Source organism: Dermacentor albipictus, chromosome 2 (assembly GCF_038994185.2).
Source record: "Dermacentor albipictus isolate Rhodes 1998 colony chromosome 2, USDA_Dalb.pri_finalv2, whole genome shotgun sequence".
NCBI classification, from domain to species: domain Eukaryota; kingdom Metazoa; phylum Arthropoda; class Arachnida; order Ixodida; family Ixodidae; genus Dermacentor; species Dermacentor albipictus.
In genome coordinates this window covers 110581608-110608808 of record NC_091822.1, presented here as the reverse complement: position 1 = coordinate 110608808, position 27201 = coordinate 110581608, and the positions used below count along the sequence as shown (strand labels likewise).

At 49.0% G+C, this 27201-nt stretch overlaps 1 protein-coding gene across 2 annotated transcripts in view; it reads left to right on the top strand.

The window, feature by feature from the left end:
* LOC139056038 (T-box transcription factor TBX2-like) overlaps window positions 1–27201 on the top strand; it is a 72241-nt gene that overhangs the window by 30279 nt on the left and 14761 nt on the right. For both annotated transcript variants that reach the window (XM_070533851.1, XM_070533850.1), the window contains exon 2: window positions 25308–25575. In XM_070533851.1, coding sequence (XP_070389952.1) covers window positions 25308–25575 — 268 coding nt within the window. The remainder of the gene's footprint in view (window positions 1–25307; window positions 25576–27201) is intronic.

Below are 27201 nucleotides of genomic sequence, written 5' to 3'. Positions count from 1 at the left end.
CGGAAGTTGTAACGTATCATCATAGGAGCGCAGGAAGTTGTGACGTAGCATGCATGAGCAGCTTGCATACTGTGTGCTATATATATATATATATATATATATATATATATATATATATATATATATATATATATATATATATATATATATACCCATGCAGACGCGATGTCGGGTATTGTGTGCGCCGCTTAGCTATCGGTAATTTTTGGTGAACGCCCGACGATTATTGTCGTCTTTATTGAGAGAGAGAGAGAGAATAATATAGGAAGGCAGGGATGTTAACCAGTCAATAGTCTGGTTGGCTACCCTACACTGAGGGAAGGGAGAAGGGGAAGCGAGAGAAGGCTTTACGTTATGTCGAGGAGCTCGCTGTCACCGGCACCGTCGAGTGTAACAGACGAAGCAAATCGGAAGAGTCGCGTTCGTTACGGCCTCGCTGCAGGCGGTGACGACTGCTGGTCAGCCGCTGCGCACCCGCCGTATGACCTTGAACCCACTTGCGCATGCGCATCGGGTGGCGTTCTCCTCCTGGCGCCCCTCGTGTACTGAAACGAGACCCTTCGGTGTGCTTTTATATATCCTATTCTCGATGAGCTAATCTCCGTTTTTTTCTTTACGCATTTTTGCGAACTCCTTATACTGCGGTCAGTCGCATAGGTACATTACTGCGTTAATCGCTTGCTGCTTTGTTTCTTTCTTCTTTCTTTTTTCTGTTTTCGCTCAGTTCTGTACCCTACCCTTATCGTAATACTACCCCTGAACCATCCGCATCCTATATTCCGTGCAGCCCGAGGGAACCCGAGTACACTTATGCGGCAGTCTGGAGGCGCCTTCTTACAAGGTGCTCACAAGGATAAACAGCGAGACGCAGGTGTGAAAGGAGACGCGCAGGATATAATTCCGTAATTACAGTTCCCGACATCAGCGATGGACACTTCGAGTGAGGCCCCTGATGGAGTCATTCCTCTGCGGGTCGTTACATACCCGGCGTACGCCCGCTGCGGTGTTGTTTTCTCCCAACCATTTCGTAGTCGCGAGAGCGGGGATTCGCGCACGCTCTGACGGGCTCTCGTCATGTGCGCCTCTTTCGCGCATTTTTCGTCGCATGCTTCTCGCTTGATAGAGAAGTGGTTCTTGAGGGGAAGGAGAAAAGGCTAGCTCGCTTGTTCAATCTCTCTCTCTCTCATGTTTCCCTCGTTCGCGGTGCCCTCCGGCTTTCTTGAACATTCCGCTTGTATCGAGCGCATTCTGTATACTTGGCTCGACAGAGAGAGAGAGAGAGAGAGAGAGAGAGAGAGAGAGAGAGAGAGAAGGGAAGACGGAAAGGCAGGGAGGTTAACGATGTCAGCGTTCATCTTGTAGGCTGGGCTTCGGCAGATTCAGCCGCGCATGAGTCCGAGGAGCCCGTTTCGGAAACCCTGAGACCTGCGCTAAGGAAATGGTTGACACATGCTAAGTGCATCGAGATAATGTGAAGTGCGACGACGCGTTCGCTATCGCGTTAATTTGTTAGGACCTCCGGCCAACGTACAGATATGCTGTTTCTGCTACAAATGCGCATGCTGCGTAGATACACTGACGTACATTGCGATTCTACTTCTTCATTTATCCTTGTTATACCGCAAAAAAAGCAATAATAATAGAAAGGCAAGAAATTCCCGATACTGGGGGAAGTAATCAATAATAAAAATGATAATTAAGTTAATCATTTAAAGGTAACGACGCCGCAACGCACAGTTGTCCGCACATCTAACGTCGACTAGCGCCGCGCTACCCAAATTAACATTACCCTAGCTTCGTAGTCTTTAGCCAATGGTCGCCCACGGACTGGACGGAAGGTTCAAACGCACGACTCTGTTCAAATCAGTCAGCAGTAGAGAGTATAAATGCGTCGCTTCACACGTATAACGGTTACAGCGCACCCCCATTACAGAAGCACTGGTCCGACGCTCATGTGTATCCAGTAAAAATTTTTTAAATGCATTATTCTAGCATTAGGACGCCGAGAACTTGATGCCAGTCGTGCTGCGTGCGACGGGAGAACATAAGAGGTCTCGCGATTTCTGCTGAGCTTACTTTCTTTCTTGCTCGTTCAAAATAGCAACGCCTCCGGAGCGGCGCGCGGAGGTTCGTACGAGAGCTCGATTGCGGGACATTTCTATTTCCCTTGTCTTTGTAAGTCCCGCACAGAAGCGAAGCGGGGAACTAAAGAAGGTTCAGACGACGAGGCTCTTCTTAATCGTATACCTCCAAGGCCACCACTGCCATGACGGCGTGATGCATCCTCAATGCCGAACAGTCGGTCGACTCTCCACCCTGCAGTGAGCCTCCGGCTACATACAGTGACTATGCGCAATCGGCTGGACACCCCGAAGCGCTTTTTATCGCCTTCGATAAGCACTTTCGTTCGCCGTGTACTACAAGGGGACCGAGGCGTAGAAGGTGCAATTGCAAACCCTTGTGCTGCGTGTGAGGGTCCTCTCCTTTCGCTGCAGCAGGCCTGCGCTGGACTCTGTCGAGTGCTTCCTCGGACATGTACCTGTAATCCGCGTGAAGACGAAAGAAAACAAAACAAAACAAAAACATGAGAAGAACTACACGCCCAGCATACTTGCAGCGTCCGTTGCACTTACGCCGGCGCGCGGTCACGTCTCAATTATAACCAGGCTCGGAATATAGGCGTGCCAACAGTCTTGCCTTCCATGGTCGGGGCTCTCGAGCCGCCCGTCAGCCCTCAGGCGTGTGCGCGAGCTCGCGTATCCGTCATCATCGTTCCGAGTGCGACGAATTTCGCTCGCCCCAACGATGGATCGTTCTGCGACGCCCACCCCTTGTTATAGGGGGCGCTGAAGGATTGCGTTACATGCGTTGCGCACAGCCAAGCGGGCACCGCGCGGGGCGTTGTGTGCTTCCCCCGACTGTCCGGCCTGTTGTTCCCATCCCTTATTACTTATTAGTTTTTTTTCTTTAGCCTTCGCATCAGCGCGCATATTATTACTTCTTTTGTTTCACATTTTCTCACGTAAAGTACGACGGACACCTTATTTAGGCGCGATCTGTTGTTGTAATCTTTGTTGCATAGTTGGCGTACCTGGCAGAACGGCGCGCGAACGGTCGGACCGGTCTTCTTTTCTTTTGTTTTTTTTTCTAAGTTTTTCAACTTTATTTACATTTTCGGCGAAGTGCACAGGCCGCGCGCAGCGTCCTAGACCCCGACTTGCGTCTTCGTCTGCCACCCGAACTCTTCCTATAGTTTTAGGCAACTTCGTTGAATGTCCTTGGGGCCGTTGGACGTCGCATTGATCGAACGCCTGTTCGTTCCTCGTCGAAATAGCCAACATGGCCGCGTGCAATTCTTGCGGCTTTGACGCGAGTGTAGTAAGAGCACATTTTACGCCACCGTCTATGCATCCTTCGGCTTTCCACGATATCCTCTGCCCACTGTAGTCTCAGCCTACACTCTTAACCAACTGACGCCCAGAGTCGCGCTAGAATGACATGTAAGCGTGCAAATTCGCGTGAAACATGTTAAGCGTTATGAAACCGTTTCATTGTTACTTCTTTTGTTCTATGCGTGTTATAATGACCAATGAAATTGTTCAAACTGGAGTGCTTGTCGCGAAAGCCTGTCATTTCGCGTGGTTCAAGAGACCAGGCGTAAGTTTCGTATAATGCAAACGCTTAAATGCCGCCGCACCCTTTCTCGTAATAACGCTTATAAACATTCCGAGATGTCAGACCGTTCTCGGAAGCAGGAATACTTGGACCTCGACCGCAGAACATTAGTTTGCACAAGAAACAAAGATACGCGACAAAGGTTAAATGCAGGAAAGTTATCAGGCTTAGTCCGGCTGGCTCCATGCATTTGGGAAGGAGGAAATCATGGAACTGAAATATTTTTGTGCAAATGATGTCTGTCTATTAAAGTAATCAAGCTCAAAAAGTGGAATTCTGCTACATGCCACGCGTATTTTTTAAAACTATGTTACTAATATAACAAAAAAGAACACGATTAATGGTCCGCACAAATTTAAACTCCGACTTATGTGCGCGAGTATCAAAAAGAAAAAGAAATTGCACGTACCAGGGCATGCACACGTGCATACGCATATGCATAGCGCACGTGCAGTCGGCTACGAAAGCTTACGGGACGTGGCTACCATGGTAAACGTGAATTTCGGCTTTATTAAAACATATATACTTCCTTTTTTTCTTTTAATTATACCCTTTAATACCATAAAAAGCAGCTTCCGCGATAACCTTGCTATGTTCTTGCACTAATTTTATTGAAAGACCGAACTGAACGTCTTCATCGTTCAATGTAGCAGTTGACTCTGTTACTGGGTTGGTCTGTCAAGCAATAAAAAAAAGGTACTCCGAACTTGCGTTCTTCAGTGGATGATAAAAACATGGAAGCTAAGTCACTTAGGGCGTCTGCCGTACGGAAATGCATGGTCTTCGAGATTCGTTTCCAATGTTCGCTGGGGGTAGGGGAGGGGGGTTGAGTGGAAGGGGGGGGGTGTCGATATGGAAAATATATATATATATATATATATATATATATATATATATATATATATATATATATATATATATATATATATATATATATATATATATATATATATATATATATATATATAAGGCCTTGACGAAGTCAAATTTTGAATTGTTCTTATAGACGAGCAAGGCAAATATTTCTGCCTAGCGTTATATTATAGGGACCACAAAATGCAATTTTTCTGCAAATCTTGAAGAGCAGAGCAGCAGTAAGGGCGACACATATTCTTTTTGTTTTTGGTGGGTGGGGGGGGGGGGGGGGGGTACTATGCAAGTGAAAAACGTAGACCTCTCTGTAGCGCTTTCACTTTAAAGCATCAGCGAGTGTAGCTCGCAGAGTATACAACTATAGGTTTCAGGAGCGTTAAAGTTTCAAACTGTGCGTCGAAGCTTCCCGAGATTTCACAGCCTTTCAGCGGATCCCGCAACGTTGTGCTGCTGGCTGCACGTACGTGCAGGGGATTGCGTGACGCGCGCCGATTCTCGGGTGCGAGGTGTGGGTGTTCTTTTTCTTTCTTTTTTCTTTTCACGCCTTTCGGTATCCACCGAGCCATTGTTTGAAAGTGCGTGCACACGCCGAGAGCCGGCTCGTTTACACACGTGCAGACACCGACACCCGTGCCACGCATTCAGTCAGTTCGCGGTTGGCGCGGCTTCGAGCGTACGTATAGTTTTGCGAACCATTGTTCGTGGCGCGTCTGCCTGCGCACCTATGTGGTATATATGTGGGTTGCGTGAGCGAGCCCGCGTGATATGTGGGTCGTTCTCGCTGGAAGGTACGCGTATGAGTGTGCGCTTAGCTTTATCGTTATACGTGCACAAAAGCTGCGGGGAAAAAACGAAATGAAAGTTTGAGGAGAGAGAGACACACGCTCGCGTTATATATACCAGGATTTTGGATACGATACAGGCTGCGCGAAAACGTTCGCTGCGAGATTTCTTGCTCCCTGTCCGCCTGTTCGGCGGAGCGTTTCGTCTTCTTTGAGGAGCAACATTGCTCAGGGTTTCTGCGGACTCTCGTTGTTTTTGCTCATAAAGAACCGAACCAATAATACAAAAAGGATAAAATGTAGGGAATACTTGCTTGATTTCCGTTTTATTATTATGATAATCATCATCATCATCATCATTCGGCGATATATCTTCTGTTGATGGCACAATTGTGCCATCAACATAAATACGATATATGCTGCGCTACTTGTTGCAGCAATTCATGCGCAAAAGCTCCGCCCCGTTAGCTTTCCCTCCATTAATTGCGACAGAGAAAGTTGTCTGCGACTATGTGCGGTTGGGTCACATCGCGGTGCGAATGTTATTGGCGCGCAGGTATATCTCGCGCTGACTGAGGAAGACAAAAACGTTCGGCAAGCGGCGATGTGGCAAATTTTCAATGTTTGAGTTGCCTAATGTTTCATTATTACTTTATTTATGGATTGCTTTTTCAGCCCTCACTGTCTATTGTTGGGTGCACTTTTTTCATTACCTCCAGTGTGGCCAATCCCCCTATATAGTATGTACGAGCCATATTTTGAAACAACAACAACGAAAGACTATGGTTAGACAAGCCTTGATATACTTTCTGTTGAGATGCACACTTCGCGCCAGTATAAAAGGGAACACCGGATTTGTGTTCAAGGCCGGTAATTTTCCTTGTGTACGCTTGTAATGAGGAAACGTTCTGAAAGCTGGATTCTTCAACAGAAGAACAGCATAACAGGTAGCACTGCAGTGAGTCAAGCTCTGACTTCCAAGTTTACAAGAACAACTGCCTGAACAAAAACGAAGTGTTGCCTTTCATAACTAGCGGAGATTTGTTTTGCACACATATACACATATACACAGGTAACAGGAAAGGGAAAGCGAGGAGCAGGCTGGCAACTGCCACCGGAAGGGGCACAACGCCTGCCTACTCTTCTGAAGGGAGGCGACAGCAACACAGAAATGGCAGATAGGAAGGAGGGGAGGAAAAAGGAAAAAGGAAAGGAGAGCAACAGGACAAATCTAAAGACCAAAGTAGAACACTGCAACAGGACATGGAGAGTGTACATGGAATAGCATGCATAATTTTTGAAGCTGTTGTAAAAGCGAAGACTACATTCGACGCTACAAAAGTAAAACGTAATAAATAACGCAAGGAGAAATTCTGAAGCCACAAGCACGAATGATATAGTATATGCAAACCCGTCCGCTACCCATAATTTCAGCGCTAGCAGTATGATTGGGAAGACCGCAGTGTTGTAGCAATTTCCGTGGAAAACTCCACGTGCTTGTGTCGTGGCCTCCGAGATAGTCGATCCCGATCTCGAGGGCCATCATCCAAGCAAAGTAGTTTTGAGGGGTGAGATCGCGTGAGTGGTGCCGGTAAGCTCGCGCGTACGTGAACGTAAACAGGAAAGCCAAGCGTTCCGAGATCACCACTCTAAGCGGGTGTGAGCACGAGCGCACCATGTCTGCATAGCGCCGTGTTTTTATTGCGATAGCAGATATATAAGGACACTCCAAGCGAAACCTTGCCGTCGCCGTCGTCGTCGCCGTGAGGGTCCGTATATATTTTGTTATACGTATGCTATACGCCACGCCATGCCATACGACATGTGGTGTATGCGGGTATGTTGCCACACCATTCTATCACTAATGTTGCTCATACCGTGGCCTTTGCATTCTTGACAAAATTACTCCTCAGAATTGTAAGAATGGCAGCCCACAATGAAATGAAACAAAACACAATGAAAACAAAACACCGACAGCAGCGGATGCCATGTATCGTAAATTTTCTCACACCTAAATATTCAATGTGCGAAACAATAACGGAGCTCAAACCTTAAAATGGTGGTATTTTATTGGCGTGACCGCGCCCTACCTTCGGGATCGGTCCAGAAAAGAGGTCTGAGAAATACCCGATGCGAAAAAGTGGTGGTAAAATCGCTAAGGAAGACGTCGGCACATAATTAGTAAACATAAACCAAATTGTCCGATGGCAGGATTCAAACGGCTCCTGGCACAACATATCGTTATTGCTGAGTCAGCTTACGTTTCGTTCAATTCATACTGCCACTGAGCCACGAGTCTCGTACACATGGCGTAATATCCTAACATGTTGATATACGGCATTCATCGCTTCGCGCCGTTCTGGCGAAACTGTGAGATTTTCTTACTTTCCTGTTTCATTTCCTTTCTTCACTTTTCTTTTGCGTTTACCTGCAAATATCTTCGCATCCTGCGTATAGCATGCGTGCTCCCTAAAGCGATCCTCTGGTTACGTTGTTGCCGTTTTTTCCAAACCTTCGCGGCACAGTTCGTCGATCGGCGCCTTATGGCCCCGTCACATGCCACCGACGCATATCTCGCATGAAAAGAAAAGTCAAACAAACAAACAAAACACTTGACCTTCCAAGTGTCTCGGCCACGTATAGCGACGCACTATGGGGCAAGCTTTATGTACACGCCGTCTTTTGTGAGCTATAGCATATACACACGACTCATCGAACACTGCACGCAAGAAGCGACTATTTCTTTGCTTTCTCATCATTACAGAGTGAACGTATCGAACCGGAGGACGCCAACTCCTGCCCTCCCGTGAGAGCTTGCGCGCGCGTTGGAATAGCTTGGCATCTTGCGCGATATGCTGCGCTTAGGGCAAAACTGAGTGCGTGATCGTTTTGCCCGTAGACGTAAAAAAAAGACATGTGCGTGTTAGAGTATGCGTGCTGCATTTTCTCTTTGTCCGGATTGCCCGCGTACCTGTGGAGAACTTGCGGAAAGCTGCATCAGCGCGTATATACACGGGCTGATGCGTGCACAAAGAGGAACGCTTGGTTGTTGCTGCGTGTGCGTATACATCTCTGCCCGATCGGACGTTAAGGATAAAATGCGCACTCGGAGAAACCGCGTAGATGCACACGGATCCTCCAGTTTGTTACGCGAATGAACGCCGAAGAAGAGCGTGTGTACTCCATAAGACCGTTGTACTACATTTGAGTGTATCCGTAGATATTCACATCGTGCACTCGGAGCCCGAATTCTGCCCCATCACTGCGCATGTACTCATATATATATATATATATATTAAATTATGGGGTTTTACGTGCCAAAACCACTTTCTGATTATGAGGCACGCCGTAGGGAGGACTCCGAAAATGAGGACCTCCGGGGGCTCTTTAACGTGCACCTAAATTTGCCCCCATCTAAATGCGGCCGCCGTGGCCGGGATTCGATCCCGCGACCTCGTGCTCAGCAGCCTAACACCATAGCCACTGAGCAACCACGGCGGGTTTCATATATATACAGCGCCTATAGGCTAAGAAACTTCGTAACACAGCCTTTGCGTGGCACAAGAACACATCGAAGGATTGAGTCATTGATCGATTTCGACGAAATGGGAAATCTCGGCAACAGCTGTGTTGGTACAACTCACCACCGCATCAAGCCAGATAACGATTATTGTTGTGTGGCAGAAGGGGCAAGCCAAAGGGTGTAACTTTGCCTAAGAGTGTAAATAATTTAAGGTGGTCTCACGCTTTAGCCAGTATTCCTTTACTTATAGGGTGTAGACGGTTTTGATTGTCCATTAACAAAAAAATAAAATAAAAAATAAGGGTACTCGAAAATTTGGTGTTCTACTTTCTTCAACTTGTCTCCCGCATCCTGCAGTATATATATCTAAAATACAAATGAAATAAACCACAGATGCGGGCAGCATCAGCGGATTGCGCGCACACACGCACACACACACACGCCCACACACACACACACACACACACACACACACACACACACACACACACATATATATATATATATATATATACACACACATGCCTACACTCGGAAGACATGTATACTATAACGTATCCGCACAGACACGGAAGCGGAAAAATTTGTTCCGCCGCGGTCACGTTTGCGCTCGAGAGAGAAAAAGTTGATTGCCGCGCTACTCGGTCTCTACGGTTCCACATCCGCCGTTTGCTCACGTATAGCTGCGCGTGCACACCTTCTCGTTACGTGACGAGCCGCCCCCGCGCGCGGCTGACGAGGTGGGCGACGACGTGCGTATGCGGTGTCAACCCCGCGGCTCTCTGTTCGATGCTACGCGCACACACATGTACGTATATGTGTGTGCACGGTATGCGGGCGAAGAGCATTCTCAATTGGAGAAACGTAGAATACGGCCAAAGTAAGAAGAAGAGATAGAAGCAGACGAGAAAAAAAAAAAGAATAGCGGTTGTGCAGAGGCGCCTGCGCTGTAACAGAGACGTGTCCCGAGCTGTCCGGCCAGACGTGTTATTGCTGCCTTTGTATATGCGTGTATGTATGCGCACACATACGAAGGGAAACCACGAAGCGAGACCGAACTGGGCCGCTTCGACCGAGCACGTAATTGGGCTCGGTTCCTGCGCGTATATATATACACAGCGGAGGTGGTGCCATGGTCAATGCTGCAGATGAACTGCATGAAGCAAGAGAGAAAGAAACAGAAAGAAAGAGAAATGGCGAGGACTGCAGAAACAGGACGAAACAGTGGTAAGTGGAGGAGGACGCTCTAGTGCCTGATGAGAACGGCTGGTACGCTGTGCGGCGGTCACAAAGACAGAGATGAAGAAAACACACACACACGCACGCACACCAGAGAAAGAGAGAGAAAGCCGACGAACAACATTAGACTTTGCACAATTTGGTGGCGCCCGACGGTAGCAAAGTTCTTTCGCCTTTTTTCGTCGATGAGGCAAATCATTTCTCGTTCCCCTCCGCCCAAGAACGAAACTCGAGCGTTTTGCGTTAGCGGCCAAAACGAGGAACGAGAAAAAAAAGAAACGCCCTCGATTGGCTAATTTCAGTCATCCGGAGATTGCGCGGCATGCGATACTGACTGCTCGTTCGCGCGTGTCTTATTTTAATACTTCTTTCAAATCGCGCGAATTCCCGTACAACTCGCCGCGTCTGAAAACGCGCACATACGCACACATACGTTCGCTTCGCGATCGCATATGCGCGACCACACGCGTGCGCGCTCGCGCACGCAATCGAAGCATCGCGAACACCAGCGCCGCGAAGTGTGCGGTGTGTGCTTTATTTCGGGTAATGGCTCGCCGCGGTCAACGCGCAGGTGGGAGGACTCGACGAAGCGTCATGAATATGAAAGATCCGTCATGAATATGAAAGTCATTGCGCGGACAGCACAGGTACGGGCTGATCATCTCTCTCTCTCTCTCTTTCAGCGTGTAAGGCGCGGTGACGTCTCTATCCGTCGTATAATGCGTGCGTTTGGGCTAATCCCGGCACGTTCGCAAGTGCAACTCATGCAGTAGCGCTTCACGGCGTTCTTTCTTTCTTTCTTTCTTTCTTCCTTTCTTTCTTTCTTTCTTTCTTTCTTTCTTTCTTTCTTTTTCTCGACGTTCGTTTTTTTATGTGTTCCCCGGTCACATACGCTAAAGTGCAACCCGTACGCGACGGTTTTTTTTTTTATTTTAGAAGAGCCACCGGTTCCCTTAATGTCTTAATCTCATTATGCGTTAAAAAACGAGAACCCGTGGCATATATTGCGGCTCACGGAGGGAAAGAAAAAAGAAGAGTGGAAGAAGAGAAAAGAACATTGAGGGTGAGGCTATAGAGAAGTGGAAAAGGAGGCTAGGTTTCAGCGCCCTGTACAGCTATATATACGTGCTCTGACTATATTAGACGGGAATGCAAAATAATAAATGAGAAGTTACGGACAAATTAGGCTCGGGCTGAAACAAATGGAGGAAAAAGAAACGTTAAAGCGATTGTTTGGTCCTTAATCGATAGAGTCATCAGTTCGACAGGCCATTAGCGTTGATTCAGCTTATACAGAGCGCGTGCGCTGGAGAGCAAACAAGAAATTTAGAAGATTAAAGCGAACAAAAAATGTCGGGGCAAATGCCAGCGAGTTGTAGAATTTTTTTCTTGCTTCTTTTTTTTATGATGTATGCGCAGTTTCACATTTAAACCCCTGCTTGCTTCTTCCCATTTTTAATCATTTTTCTTTCACTCGCCTACATATTTTATTGCTTTAAGACAGTAAAAGGAAGCAGCAAGATAATGAGTCCCCATTCCTTCCTTGTTTTTTTTTTTCTTTTATGCGTGTATATGTGTTGTCTGTGAGTACTTTCCTATGAAATTCCGAGTTTCCGAAGGTGGCAGCATTTCTGTTTCTCTTTCGTGTTACCCTGTCAGCTTTTTTTTTTTTTTACCTTTGGACCGCAGAGGCGCGTTCAAAATGACAATCTTCGAATTACCGACCGCAATGGTCGTTACGATGCAGAGGGTGCGGTGGCCTTCCCCGTCACACTATGTACATCCAGTATGCACACTCCCCTATAATGGAGTTACCAAACTCTGTGGAGGTGCGTGTGTAAACTTTTTAGGTAACGCGATTTCGGCGATCTGCGCAAATTGAGGAAGGGGGCGGGGCGGGGGGAACGAGGAGAGAACGCTCGCGGCTTTAATTTGGGGGAAGCGGCGGTAAATCTGATGAAGAGTCTCACGTTTACAGCTCTATGCACACGGCGCTTCAGATTATATATGCAAAACACGCGCGCTATCCGTACTCATACAGCCACCTTCTTCTTCCTCCTGCCTGTCTTACTCGCATCATTTTTAACGCAAACACACAGTCGATGTTTGACTAGCTCGACTACGTAAGTGTCTTATGTAACCGAATGTGGATTTCATTAGCCCCTGCAGGCAGATTGAAAGCCGCACGGAGGAAGCGCAGGCGACATGCACCAATGTGCTTACGAAATATTGTCATCGAGCGCTTAATTAATCTTGCAGCGTAACTATACGTTTCATAACAATGCAGCATGGCGGTGCATAGACCGCGTAGCGCGTGCAGATAGTGCATATAACTAAATCTTACATTGCAGGTTGTAATACTGCGAGCTTTGGGAACGTGAAACTGTAATGTATGTCGGGGTTTCCACAGTGCCACTTTGATGGGATACGTTGGGTACGGTACATAGCGGTGGCGTGTCAGGACGCCTACGAATTCCGCCGTGGTGTCCGGAAATTCCGCCGCGTCCGCTTTACGAGCCAATCGAAGCCGGGCGCATATCCGCCGTGTGAGACAACTGCAGAGCTGACGAGAACGCGAATTCGCCAACATGGCGGAATTCGACAGTCTGTACTACTGTGCAGTCTGCACTGCGCCGTGGTACAGTGGCTGGAATTGCAGTGTGTAGAATTCCAGCATACTTTATCGTTCTCACGATTTACACGTCAGGCAAACATCGCTAGCGACAAAGGGGTGAGGCTTGCGCGACGCCGTCTACACCTGTCACTCCGTTACACTAATTTTACGCGAGGACTTAATTGCCGCAATTCGCGCGAAAGTCTCAATCCTGCGCGTGCCATGGGGTAAAACAGTTATTGGATGCTGCGCAGTATACAGGACGTATAGGGCTCAGCACTGAACAGGCATATGAAAAAAACATAGCTTGGTTGGTGAGCCTGTAAGGTGTGCTGAGCGGTGTATAGTGATCTTTCACGCAAGCGTGCTTCCACGCGTCCTATCGCCCTAGAGAGAGAGAGAGAGAGAGAGAGAGAGAGAGAGAGGCTTAGATATTGTGGCACACGAGCGCGTCGCTGTTTGTAGACGGGACCTGTCCGATACACGTTCGCGGTCGCCCTCCGTTAGTTCGTGCAGCAGACGAAAAAAAAAAATTAAAAACAAAGGGGCGGATATGGAAGGGCAGGTGGCAAGCCATAGAAGTGGGGGTGGGGGACTCCACATAATAAATGACTCGCTAAAGACGAGATAAGAGCTCGGCGCTCGCGAGGCGAGGGTCGTACGTTGTACGCTCGGCGCGAACCAGCACAGCGTCAGGCTTGACGCCTCCTCGGTCGGGCGCCCGCAACACGCTCTTGGCCGGACAAGCGGCGAGGAGGAGCGCAATGGCCGTCGCTGCCGTATCCGGCGCCGCTGTGGCTGCCTTTCCCCCCCTCCCTTCTCATACGTATACTCGCCACAGCGTCACCCTGTTAGTCCTATACAGTATACTCGTGAGATAACATTGCCCGATAGGGGGCAGCCTGTTTGCTCAAGCAATGGCGGCCGGCCCACCTTATTAGAGCAAGGCGGGTGTCGTGTTTACCCGCGTACAACACCCTCGACGTGCTCGGGAAGGTCAGCCCGTATATGTATATATATAGCTTTGGCGAAGCTTAAGAACGGGAATGATAGCACGCTGAACGAGAACGATGTTGCAGCGTTCGTCGTGCACAATAAGTATACCATGCAGTGTTTCATTTGTGTGTCTCGTACTTTCCGTCACGTGGAAGTCAAACGTCATTCACTTGCAGGATCGTGAAAGCGCACTACATATATGTACTTCCTTGTAGAGTACATGAACACTTTGTACATTAGAATGCGCACTGCTTCCAATCTTTTTTGAAAATGAGCTCGGGAGCGTTGACGTCAACCATTAATTCCGGATATAAAGTGGGATTTACGTGTATAATAACTCTGTATGGAACTGGTTTAATCGTACGAGAAGTTCTAAGCTGCAAACCTATAGATGGTTTATGTTCAAGATGACGTACCGCCCATGGTACCAGTAGTACGTACAGCTAGAGAGATGATGCGCTTACTCTTAGCTGATTTTTACTCGGAATCGTGTATACGGCATACAAGACAGAGTAATTAGGAATCACGTGATATAGCGCCTGTATTGTTCGTACCTATATTGTTCCGTCGCCTGCGCTGCTGGCCATGTCGGTAGGTTGAATGCTATCCTTGCGATCAGCTTTCGTAAAGGAGTGACCCCTTGTTCGATAGATAGACCGCTGTATCGTGACATGTGACGAACAACACCCACGAAGCACGTGCTTCGAATAGCGCGAGTTGGTATTGTTCAGGATGTACCATCAGGATGGCATCCTGTACATACAGCCCTACGTTTTGCTGAGGTAAAGAAGAAAAAAACAAAATTATTTTTACGATAATATATATATATATATATATATATATATATATATATATATATATATATATATATATATATATATATATATATATATATATATATATATCACTGCTAAATGGTGATGGCAGCAGCTGTATGTATGCACAGATATAGTAACCGTTTCCTCGTAGGTTTATTCGTAAATAGATTTTTTTTTCACGTTCGCAACGCACCAGTCTCACTGACCTGTCTTTAGAAGTTGTAAGGTATACCAATCAACCCCCAGGAGTCGTCCTCGTCCGCTGACCTCTGGACAGCTCCTGATTGCGGACGAAGAATAGGAGGCATACCTGCGGGTAAATACAACATCTGGCGAGCTTGGTAGAGATGTTGAGAGGTGAAGCGCGTTACAGGCCGTGCGCGCGCGTACCGTGCACGACGGCTCGGGGAAGCGCGCGATATAGGAGCGAGGTCGAATTGAGGCTAACTGGCGCACGCAGTGGTGGGGGCGCGCGATCGGCCCACTGATGTTTCGAATGCGTCGAGACAAATCGGCGCCCGTCATACCTGTCATACGCGCGGCTATCGCGGCGCTCCTAATTAATGCGGGATGATTGATTGGAGGAGGAAAGGCGACAGAGGGCGAGAGCGAAGATAAGAGGATACGGGGCCGCATGTTGTGTGAGCGGCGTATAGATAAGAAGCGCGGTTCTAGCATGTGAACAGCCTATTTATTGGCTTCGTTGTCGTTCGCGTGCTCTCTGGCGTGGCTTCGTTTTGCGGTATCAGACGCTTCGAGAAATGAGAGAGATATGTAGAGGCCGGAGAGGCGAAACATTTTCTGGTTTCGCTTTTCAGAATGTGCTGTAGGGATGGCAGCGCTTTTGAGATAGCGTCTACGACAGTGTTTTTGGGATCAATGTGCCAGTTGACTGTCGATTTACCGAGTGAACGAACCTGTATCCACAATTTAGGTGGACCCGAGTTACCGTATCTTTTTTTTTCTTTAAGAAATAGTTTGATCGCCTATTAAGGGACGTTTGCGTATTGTGATGTATGCGTGACGGATGTATTGTCACGCGTGACAATCTGATGATAATCATTGTAATTAGAGGCTGTGAAATAGAGAAAAAACTGGAGGCAAACTTTTTGGCCCCTTTACTACGACAGCAAGTTCGAAACAACACATAAGTATTTGCTGGGCGCGTCCGTATATATTCTGGTGCGCCGTGGCCGTTAGACCACCTCGTCATCCTGCAGCTCCGTTCTAGGCCCTGACGAAAAAAAAAAATTAACCTCGAATTGTCCACTACCGTTCACAAGGGATCGAACAAATGCGCTAGGGACAAAATATATTCGGTTGGGAGCCGAGGCGCGACAACAATCGCAATGTAGCAGAGCGGCTGCGCCCGGAAATTCGCGTGGTATTGTGCGCGTCACCCGGACTCCGAGATTAGGGGCGTGCATATATGGCCGAGAATTTCGGAGGTGTTTGATAACGTTCAATAGCACATCGATAATGTTCAGTATCAACGAGGAGCTTGGATGTTCCCCGTGGAGCGCCAACATCGCGCAGGCAGCATGGGCCGATATATAGGGATCACGGGACTATATATGTCATGCTTGCCCGAACGACACCGGCATATACATACACTATACATGCAACGTCGTCCTCGCTTTCTGACACTCTTATTCAAGCGCTCCCGTTTCCATTCCGCGTGTATTAGTGTACACGCCCGCACTGTTTGGAAACTCCTCGCAGAACGTACACTTCGTGTTCCACTTCCTGTTGACTTTACACACGCAACGGCGCCGCGAATCGCTTGCACAATTCCACGGGGGCAACAAAGTAAACGCACTCTTCGACGCCGCCGTTATTATACCTCTTTTCTTGCTCTATCACGCGCAAAGACTGTGACGCGCATGAACAACACGGGCGGGATGTGCACGCACGGGTTGCAATCGCACGTGAACGGTCGAAAATTAAGAAAGAAAGAAGGAAGCCCAAGGGGGAGCTGCGGGAACCCGAGTTGCGCGCGCAGGGAAACGTGTTAATCACCGGCCTGTTTCCCATCGCGTCTCGCGCGCCAGCGATTACCGCTGCCGCCACCGTGTAGGCCGCTTTATGCGCTTCACGCGTGGATTAAAGGGCTCTCTCTCGCGTCGGCGGCGGCGCGCAGATCTGCTGGAAAAGTCCGCGCGCTGCCACACAGCCGCGGCAGTGCGGCGAAAGCTCCCGAGCCGCGCGGATGATTTATGAGCCGGGCACACGCGACGGCCTTGAAGAGCGCCACACCGCGCGTTTTATTCGGGCCTCTTCCTTTGTTTCGTCCTTTCTTTCCTCCTATTCACTCTCTCCCTCTCTTCGTCTGTCTGCCGCGCCGTTTTCTAACCTAACGCCGCCGGGTCTGGTCCGTGGCGCAGCTACCGGAAACAAGATGGAGCGTTGCATGTCGCACGTTAAACACTTGCGTCCGCCTTGCGTGAAGGGGTTAAATTATCGCCGCGGCTGGCGAAGAAAAGGAACTCCGCTCGGACGTGGAGTCTGCACTGCACGCTCTGCCGACTCTCTCGCCTCTCTTGTGTGCGCTGCGCGAGTTGCATTTGGTTAGGGTTATATGTGAGGGGACGCGCGGTTGTGGGCACTGGAGCGCCTCCACGGAAGCGTCGAGGTGTGCGAGCACATAGATACAGCCCGGTCCAGAGACTCAAATATGCACTCAAAACGGCGCAGCCCAACTTCGGGATACTGTGTAGCGGCGTGTGATGACCACTGGAGCTGTATGCTATATTGCATAGAGAAGAACGAGAGAGGTTTTTTTAAGTAGACCTAACAACTCGTGACGGTGTTTGCGCACTGCGTGTTGGCCTTCCGGCATGCACCGTGGTGAACATTACGAGGCCAACTGTAGGACCACGTGTCGTCTCTATACTAATTAGTTGTAGGAGAGTGTGTGCATTGTAGGTGTTTAATGGCTGCCTCGTGTTAAGAGGCCGTGGTTAAGTGTGTTTCTCGTCCCGGTTTCTTTCTTGCCTATGGCGTTAAGGACCTTTCGTCGCTTTGGTGATGTTTATCGTCTTGTATGGCCGCACCGAAAAATGGGCGTGCGCCGAATTGTTGGCAACGTGTTTTTCTACGTACGTATTAAGCTTGACCACGTTCCCGCATAGTGATGCTGATTTCGGCGCATGTTCTCCTGCGTAACAGTATTTAGTGTTGCGATTGCGGTCAGCTGTTATACACACTGAATACAGACTGCACGAAGTCAGGTCGCAGTAGTTCGAATGACTATCGGCACAAAAAGGAATAAAAACTGCAATTAATAAGTTCCGAGAATGTTACTTTCTATATGCTGGAAATCTTTGGACTTATTTCTATAAAGTGGCTCTAAGCGCATGATTTCTGCCAAACGGGAAGCACTCCATCACTTGCTGTTCCATTTCATTTCCGTATGTGGGACATTTGCCCTAAATTTAATCAAAATTATATAATGAAAGCTTGTGAGTGCATATATACAGCTGACATCACACTGCCATTTATTCTAGCCGCCTCGGTATAGGTTAATGGCTTTGGCGTTGCGTTACATGTTAAGCGCAAGGTTTATAAGCTCGAAGTGCAGGAACTCTTGTGTACTTAAATTAGGGTGCACGTTAAAGAACCCCAGTTGGTAAAAATGATCTGGAGTCCCCCGCTACGACGTGCCTCATAATCAGGTAGCGGTTTGTTCATTTTAATTGTTATTTATCGTGCAAGTAATGTGTGTCTTCTTGTGTCTTTTGAGTAGTTCAGCACATGCCACAGCATGCGTGATATATATATATATATATATGTATGTATATAGACATACACTTTCTGCACGCGTATATATATATATATACTTTCTGCATGCATATATATATATATATATATATATATATATATATATAGACATACACTGTCTGCACGCACTGTCTTGTCCGCAAAAATCATCACCGCTTTCTTTGCCCGAAAAACAGTCCCCAAGGCCAGCATGTGTCAGCTCCGAGCGCGCGCATATACATGACGCACAGCTGTTATCTCAGCTCGCAACGCCTGCAGCTGCTGCCGCCGTTCGGAGGACGAAGGGAGACAAGACGCATGCAGCGCCGTTGTCAGTTATAGGTGTGTGTGGACAACTGTGTCGCGCCACGGCAAACACGGCACAATAGTAGAGCGCCTCGCGCGTGCCAGCCGTTGTTTCAACATTGGGGACAGTGTCGAGCAGCTGCAAATCAGAAAGAAGAGTCGGTTAAAAGTGCATCTATATAGCCCATAGATATATATGCCGAGGAGAACGTTCAAGGGGGTGCCGTTTAAGTAAACACACGGAACTGCCAGTGGGGGTGCGATTTCTGTTTGCGCACTGTCATACACCGACGAAGATGTACACATACATTTGCCCGAGAGCCTCTGAGGAAACGCGCCGTTTAATTTTGATAGTGCGCTTTATATCTGCAGGGTGTTCTCACCTTTATAGTATATCGGTACATGGGGCCTCCTTAACGCATTCGCTGGATCGTCTTTATACTATACACTTTTGTCATTGGTAGGCAACGCAATCTCACAGAACTTATATCTGTTCAGACATCTGTGTACACGATCTGTGAGCGCTAGGTGCAGCGCTGTCGTGTGCGCTATACGCACGCATTCTCTGCAGCGTGTAGCCATGTACAGTGACGTTGGCAGTCTTGCAGGGTAGCAGACTAGAGCGCACTAGCTCAGGTCGACCTCTCTGTCTTTCCTATCAATAAATTCTAGTCTTCTTCAACCGCCGTGGTTGCTCAGTGGCTGTGGTGTTGGGCTGCTGAGCACGAGGTCACGGGATCGAATCCCGGCCACGGCGGCTGCATTTTGATGGAGGCGAAATGCGAAAACACCCGTGTACTTAGATTTAGGTGCACGTTGAAGAACCCCAGGTGGTCAAAATTTCCGGAGTCCTCCGCTACGGCGTGCTTCATAATCAGAAAGTGGTTTTGGCACGCAAAATCCATGTATTGTGCTTCTCGTTTTCTTCGCATCTCGTCTCCTTCGAGCCCAGTGGGGGGCATCAGACGAAGAGGGATCCGGTTAACCTCCATGCTTTTCCTCGTACGTGTTTGCTAGGCACGATAAAACGTAACTCAGTTTATTTAACACGCACACATGCTCACGCGCACATGTGGACAAACACACACATAAGACAGACGGACGGACGGACGGACAGACAGACAGACAGACAGACAGACAGACAGACAGACAGACAGACAGACAGACAGACAGACAGATAGATAGATAGATAGATAGATAGATAGATAGATAGATAGATAGATAGATAGATAGATAGATAGATAGATAGATAGATAGATAGATAGATAGATAGATAGATAGATATTCGACACCTCCGGAAGTGCCCGCCATGTGTGCACGCTTTGCCGCATCACACGCAGCTCATCATGCGGGTATGCGCTCCGCGCTTACGCGCGTTGGTTCGCCTTCGCTAGAAAAGAGAGTCATTGTCGCTGATGCATAGTTTCTCCCGCTGCCGGCGGCGGCCTTTTTTTTTTCATGGCGGCGGCGTTTCGAAGGAGGAGGAGGAGAGAAGCATACATTCGCGCAGCGCGCTCTCGTGGCCGGTCCCATTGCGTGCGGGAAGCTCGCCGCATTCGTGAGGCTACAGCAGCTTGCCTCGTGTGTGTGTGTGCACGTATACGCTTTTCCTTTCGCGAGTATACGCGAACTGCAGGTTTTCGCAGCTGCGTGAATTATAGTGCGCGCGCGGGTGAAGAAAGCGTTTGACGCCGCCCGCGTCGCCCGCATCGGATGCACGCCTCGGCGGTCGCGTGATTGAGACGCGTTCCCGCAGCCTGTCATGCACACGCTGCGTATATTGCGCGCAGCGTGCGCGCTACGATAAAGAAACTGCAAGCTTTAATAAAACAGCAGGTGCTTCTCCACCTTTCAGCTATACGTGCGAGCCCCCATTGCTTCTCAGCCTTTATGGCGCTTAATCATTTTCCGTTGTGATTGTCTCGCTTTCATCTCGCGCGATTTATCAACGGTCAGTCGCACGCTGCCTAGAGGCACGTATGCACAGGCCATCGCACTGTTTGACCGGCCTTATACCTCTTGTTCATCGGCGCTCGTGGAGATTCGGTGAGCTGCATGCATGTTTCGGCGTACCATTCACACAGTAATCAGGTGTCCCAGAAGTCTTTTCCCGATTACAAACATGCAGAAAGCAGAAAATATGACACATAGACATACATTGTTTATCTCCTTTCCCCAGCACAGGGTAGCCAGCCGGTATGTACACTGGCTAACCTCCCTGTCTTTCCTCGCCTTTGTCTCCTCCTCGAAGTGCAGGTAACATATTCAAGTTTGTGTGTACACATGCACGCAATTAAGCAAATTTTGGGGTGTGCTCCTTTCGTTGCCCGATTCTATTCCATTTCCAAGTCCATCCGTGCGTTTTGGTCAACATTTCCTGAGGCATGGATGTTATGACGTCAGTAATTCTGCACCGTAATCCTGCGATGTCATTCGCTGGCGTTTGGTAAACCTGTTCCTTGACATAACCCCAAAGAAAGAAATTTAGTGGTGTTATATGAGGTGATAGTGGAAGCCAGTTGATGGGACCAGCACAGCCGATCCATCTTCCTAAAATGTTGTATCGAAATAGGCACGAACATCCAACTCCCAATGAAGTGGCGAACCATCTCGTTGGAAAATTAAGTCTGGAATGTCCCGAATCTGTGGCACAACAAATAACTGCAGCATATCTAGATAGGTATTGGCTGTGGTTGTCGTTCCACTGAAGAAAAAAGGTCCTATAATTTTAACATACAAAGTAACAGTGAGTATATATATGTGCACGCAGAAGAACTTGAATATATCGCATGCAATTGAAGATAAAAGGTACCTGTGTCACATATTATTATTGTTCGTATTACACGCTGTGTAATACGAACCCGCACGCTGGTAACTCCATTTATTGCGAGTACTAACTCCTTTCGTTAACTACGATATCAGATAGTTATTCGAGGGTTATTTTTGAGCTGTAGTATAGAGTTGTTTGTAGCAACGTGTTGCCTACCCCACATTACTTCCCCAGAGCGCGGCCGCTGACTGCTGCATGTTTATGTTACGACATTTTCCAGACGCGTTGATGCCGACGCCAATACGCTTGACTGGCGTTAAGTCCAAATCACCGACTCCATGCCCTGCGCGACAGCTCAGTGAAAGCAGTTCTGGACCTACAGATATACGATCGCCTTGTTTGCAGCTGGCGAATTATATCTGCGCGTTCCTGATAACGTTGTCGTGTTGCGCTATAGTCGTTAATCTTCACCTCTTTGAGATTCGGTTTCCCCCGTGGACGTTAGTATCGGCGAAGACGCCGTCGACGCTCGTTAGTGTGCTAATATATATATATATATATATATATATATATATATATATATATATATATATATATATATATATATATATATTATGCGAATCATATTACGAGAGCTCAACCCAGCTCCTCAGGCGCGGCGGTGTCGCCTTGAAACCACGTGACACCGTGACGTCACGACAGAGGAGAAGTGGCTTTGGCTCAACTCTTGCAAGACGGGCTGGGTGGGAATCGAACCAGGGTCTCCGGAGTGTGGGACGGAGACGCTACCACTGAGCCACGAGTACGATGCTTCAAAGCGGTACAAAAGCGCCTCTAGTGAATGCGGTGTTGCCTTAGAAACGAGCTGTTTCTAAGGCGTGCGTCTCTTGCTCAGGCGGACATTTCGTTGCCGCGCCGAACGCTGCTTTGCTCGGCGCTCACCGCGTCCTATGCGGGGCGCGTAGTCGCTGCCCTGTAGCCCATTGTCTCACACCCCTTGGCGGGTCGACGGGAACGCTGTCGCGTTCCACTCTTGAAGGCGAAGCAGTAATGCATGAGTTGTTTCTTCGTCTAGCCGAACCAAATATAGCCAAGCAACAGCAGTTCACCAGGCTAAACAGTGGTTCAACAACTAAAATAAAGGCTAGTATGCTTCGCATCCTGGGCTTAACCTTACCTAAGCCACAGCCATTTTATTCACTCTCGGAGCGATGGGGTGTGTTCGCAAGATCGGGGGCTTGATTCGCATGCACAGCGGGTACATTGTAGCGCGCCCAGCCATGGACGCGGATGCGTAGATGGAAGTGCAAAGAGGGTCGCTCTTGATATATGCGGCCGATTATGTCGATTACGTTCATATGTGGCTCCCGAGGTAGTTTACGGCAAGCCTGTGCACACTCCCGGGAGCGCCGGCGTCAGGGTGCTTCGTTTCCGCAAGCCGGTCATTATATGGCCTTGCCTCTGCCGTGGCCGCGCCCACGGTTAGTCTACGCTGCCCACACATGACCGTAGAGAAACATACGCGCGCACGTATTCGTCCCTGTTGCCTGCGCACTTGCGTGGCGCAGCACACTTCGGGAACCCGGTTCTTAGTTCGCGTTTAATTCTGGGAAAAAGAATGCATGTGTGCAGAGAAGACTGTTGGGTAGAATTTCGCTGATCGTCGATGAAATATGCACGGTATGATTTATTATACACGAAGACATCTTCTGCGCTTCCACGTTGTTTGAGCTTTGTTGATGGTAATGCATCAAAAAAATAATAAATAAATAAATAAATAAATAAATAAATAAATAAATAAATAAATAAATAAATAAATAAATAAGTAAACGTGGAAGAAGAACAAGATAAACGCAGCTCTCGGCCAGATTCGCTGTACTCTCGCTCTCGTTGCGATCAGCAGTTATTTAAGCCGGGCTGACTGAGAATTGAGTGCTCTGAAATCTGATAGAATTCGCGGCTTCGCGAATTCTCCGTGCAATTTGGCAATATCGTGTGAGTACTGAAGTACCAACAAGCGTGAGCCGTTCTTGACTGACATTAAACGAATTAGGCAGCGTTTATATTTCTTCCCCGAGCGCATTAGTATTGACAGAGGCCTTACAGTGTGAGGACGGAAAGTGTACGTCTGGAGCGAATCGCCATTTTCTGTAATCAACCAAAAAGCGAGTGCAACGCCGCACGCGCCGCGAACGTGTTGCCACAAAACTTCTGACGTCACGACCTCTCTCACTTCACACCTATTGGGCCGTATCGGATCTCGTTGGCAGCTGCCGGGGTCCTTCTGCGATTATTATTGGCCTGAGAAAGTTGGCTCCGCCCCGGCGGCCCCTTCGCACTCGCCAAGCGGCTTCACCGCAAGACACCCGCAGCGCCCAGTCGACGGTGTTGGGGCGACGCATTCTTTTTCTTTCCTTTCTCGCCTGGAAAGCCGCCAATGTTGACGCCTTTGGTTGGCGCGTCGCCATTGGCCGGTACGCAGGCCGTCTCCATGGCAACCCCGCCTCGGTCCGGGTCTTCGGGAAAGGGGGAGGGACATTGTTTGGGCCACTATCGGGAAAGCGGGAGAGACGCGTTCTTTTCGGGGGGGGGATGGTGTGGAGATGAAAAGGGGGCGAAATCTCGGGAAAGAGAGTGCGCATATCGGTACGGCGGGAAAAGCAGCGGGCTACAGCGTCGGGCGGATGAGGCAACCGAGGGAGGTGTTGTTCGAGCCAGGCGCTTTTCTCCCCTGTCAGGCGCACGTAGCAACAGCTGCAGCTTTCACAGGGTTCCCCGCCCAGACTCGTTCCCACGGCTAGCAACACACAAAGGGTGGGTGCGCGCGCGTTTGCGCTATCGCTCGCTCGCTGGCGTGCGTGCGTGCGTACGCTAGGGAGCGCCAGACCAGCGCAACCACCCGCGCTCCCGCCCGCCCGCTCCTTTTTCTTGCGAATGAATCGAACAATGCTGACAGCGGGGAAGCAGCGGCGGCGGGCCAGCCAGAAAGATGGTTGCATGAAAGCCCTTTCTCGCTGCTTGGAAAACAGCGGAGAGTTGGAAAGGGAGGAGGGAAGTGGGGCTTCTGGGGCATCTGCAGTTCGGTGGGGAAGGAAACGGGGAAAACGATGGGCTCGGAGGGGTCCTGTCTGCAACCGAAGGATGATATGATAGCATGATGCAAAGAGAAAGAAAAATAACGAAGAGAAAGGAAGATAAGGAAAGACGAGATGGATTGGCGAACTAGAGCGGCAGCCGCCGCCTGTTTCTGCTAGAATGGCTGCTACCGCTGGAAGGGCGATTCACCGCAAGGCATCCAGCCGCGCACGCCTCCTCTCCTGCCGGTCTGCAGGGGCACCGGCTTTTATACGGGCCCAATTTGAGCTGCTGAGCATACAAAGCACGAAGAGAATGGGAAGAGGAGACCGCGTGTGATGTGATTTTCTTTCTTAGCAGCTCTCCTGGAAATCGCGTGAGTTTGTGTAGGCCTCCGGTTGGCAGAGGAGAAGAAAGAAATGACGCGAAGCTTTACTTCCAACTCATATACGAAGGCAAACCATGATGTAAAACTGTAGAAGCATTGAAATACAATATGCGAGAGTTGGAAACGAATGCGCGTTGGGATAAGGTGCATATAGGCAACCTTGCAGTCTATAGTTAGTCACGTTTTAAGGGTTCTGCGGTCTAATCAGGGAAAGCGATGGTCTGTACTTTGTTATACAGCAAAATTAGAATTGCTGATCAGCGTTTTGACTCCTAGTAGAATGCGCACAGTTGGGGACCCCGTGTGCTGTGCTCGTATAGCTAACCTGGAGTGATTTACACGTTTCTTGTTGTGTGCGCGAGTCCCACTCTCAATAACATGGTGTCATTGTCTAGCATTCCGCGAGGAGCTGTCAGTGTTGAAACACCTGTTGCCCGGTTATTTATTAACATGGTATTTTCGTCCTTTTTCTGTATCTCGTTTTTCCAGGCGAATGTTCCCGCCTTACAAGGTCCGGGTAACGGGTCTGGACAAGAAGGCCAAGTACATCATGCTGATGGACATCGTAGCCGCCGACGACTGCCGGTACAAGTTCCAGAACAGGAGATGGGTCGTGGCCGGCAAGGCTGACCCCGAGATGCCGAAACGGATGTACATCCACCCGGACTCGCCGTCGACTGGAGAGCAGTGGATGCAGAAGGTGGTCTCCTTCCACAAGCTCAAGCTCACCAACAACATCTCCGACAAGCACGGCTTTGTAAGTGCTCCACGCTTTCAATATTACGTTGAATAACAATCGCCTTCATGGTTCTTCCGTGAGCCGGTCCGGGCACTTTCGGCATCTACTGGAAGACACTGAAGTTCGAGAGTATTTTTCAGCAAAACCTCATCTCAGGAGTCTCCGAAGAACACGATTAAAGTTGTGTTGCGACAACAGCGACTACAGGGAAACCTGGTTATAACGAAGTCGCCGGAATCGTAAAAACATCTTCTGTATCAGTATAACTGATACAAGAAGATGGTAACCTCTATAATTGTACTTGTTCACGCCCGTGCGAGTTGAACTGTGGTACTACGCCTTCACTCTACACTCCATTACTATACCAATTGAATCGCTATAACATGGTATATTTATATATGTATAAATATATTTCAAACGATGAGTGGGGCTGCCGTTCAATCCCAACTATATCCCGAAACGCAGAGACGATGCCTTTCAGTCATGTACGGCGGTATGCATGGCAGTGTGTGTGCGATAAATATATATTTCAGACGTTGCCTGCGTGACGCGTTTTAGGCGCAAGCGTAACTGGCCAGCTCTTCAAATCGGCGGTGTCTGTCTGAGGCCGCGAAGCAAGCGAAAGAGGAAGGCGCCGGAGGTGAAGAGAATCGCGCGCCGGGAAAAGGCTGAGCCCGCGGCAAAGTACCGTCACCTGGAGGAATGTGTAGGCAACGTTGAGCGAAGTGGGGATGGAGGAACGAGGCGAAGCGTCACAGAGGAGGAAGGAAGGCGGAGGCGCGCTGGGTTGACCTCCACTGGCTGCAGGTTATCTTTGCGATGCATACATACAGGGTTCTCGTGATAGCATGGTCCTCGCGCTCCATACGCTGTTTGTGCGAGTGAAAGCATGCGACGGTGAGCCAACGATGGCGGCTCAATATAGCGTGCGCAATGGGAGGAAGCGCACCGTATTCCGTCGCGCGCATGGCACCCTGGCAACGGATGGAATGGGGCGTTGTACTTCGGCCGCGCGCGGTCGCAGGCCTTTCATCTTGCAAGGGATTTGCTTTTAGGGCAGAGTCTAGGTGGGCTGGCGGCTCGTGGCTTTGCGTCCGCTGTGTTCTCACCGCTCAGTTTGGCTTTGAAGCGATAGACAGCACGAAGGTCCCTTCGCTCGCTGCTGCTGCCGCAATCCCTCATGCCAGTGTTTTGACAGCGAATGTCCGCGGTCACCGAGTGTGAAGTGTTCATGTTTGCCTGTGCGCGCTGACACCATGTCAGGCAATTTACACTCTAAGAAAAATCCCGGGGAAAACGGGAGTAACTGCGCCGTTAGTCCTAAAAAGGGCGCTTTCGTCCCTCAAAGGACTAACTGCATGAATGTGCGTGCCGTGTGCAAATTTCGGAGAGTAAGTGTTTAGTCCCTGCTCGGAAAGAGAGCAATGGGAGGACGAACGGCAACAGTTACTCCCCAGGGACTTCGCTGTTTTCGTCCGTGTCATGGAGCGATGCGGCGAAAACGGTATTGTCTATACAAATTGTGAATGTTCGAAGTTCGTGCATTGTCTATTGAACTACATGCAAAGCAGCACCTTGCCTCTTCGTGAGATAATTACGTGAAACTTAAAACTGGAATGTGAAGAGGCATGCCCTTCGTGCGCA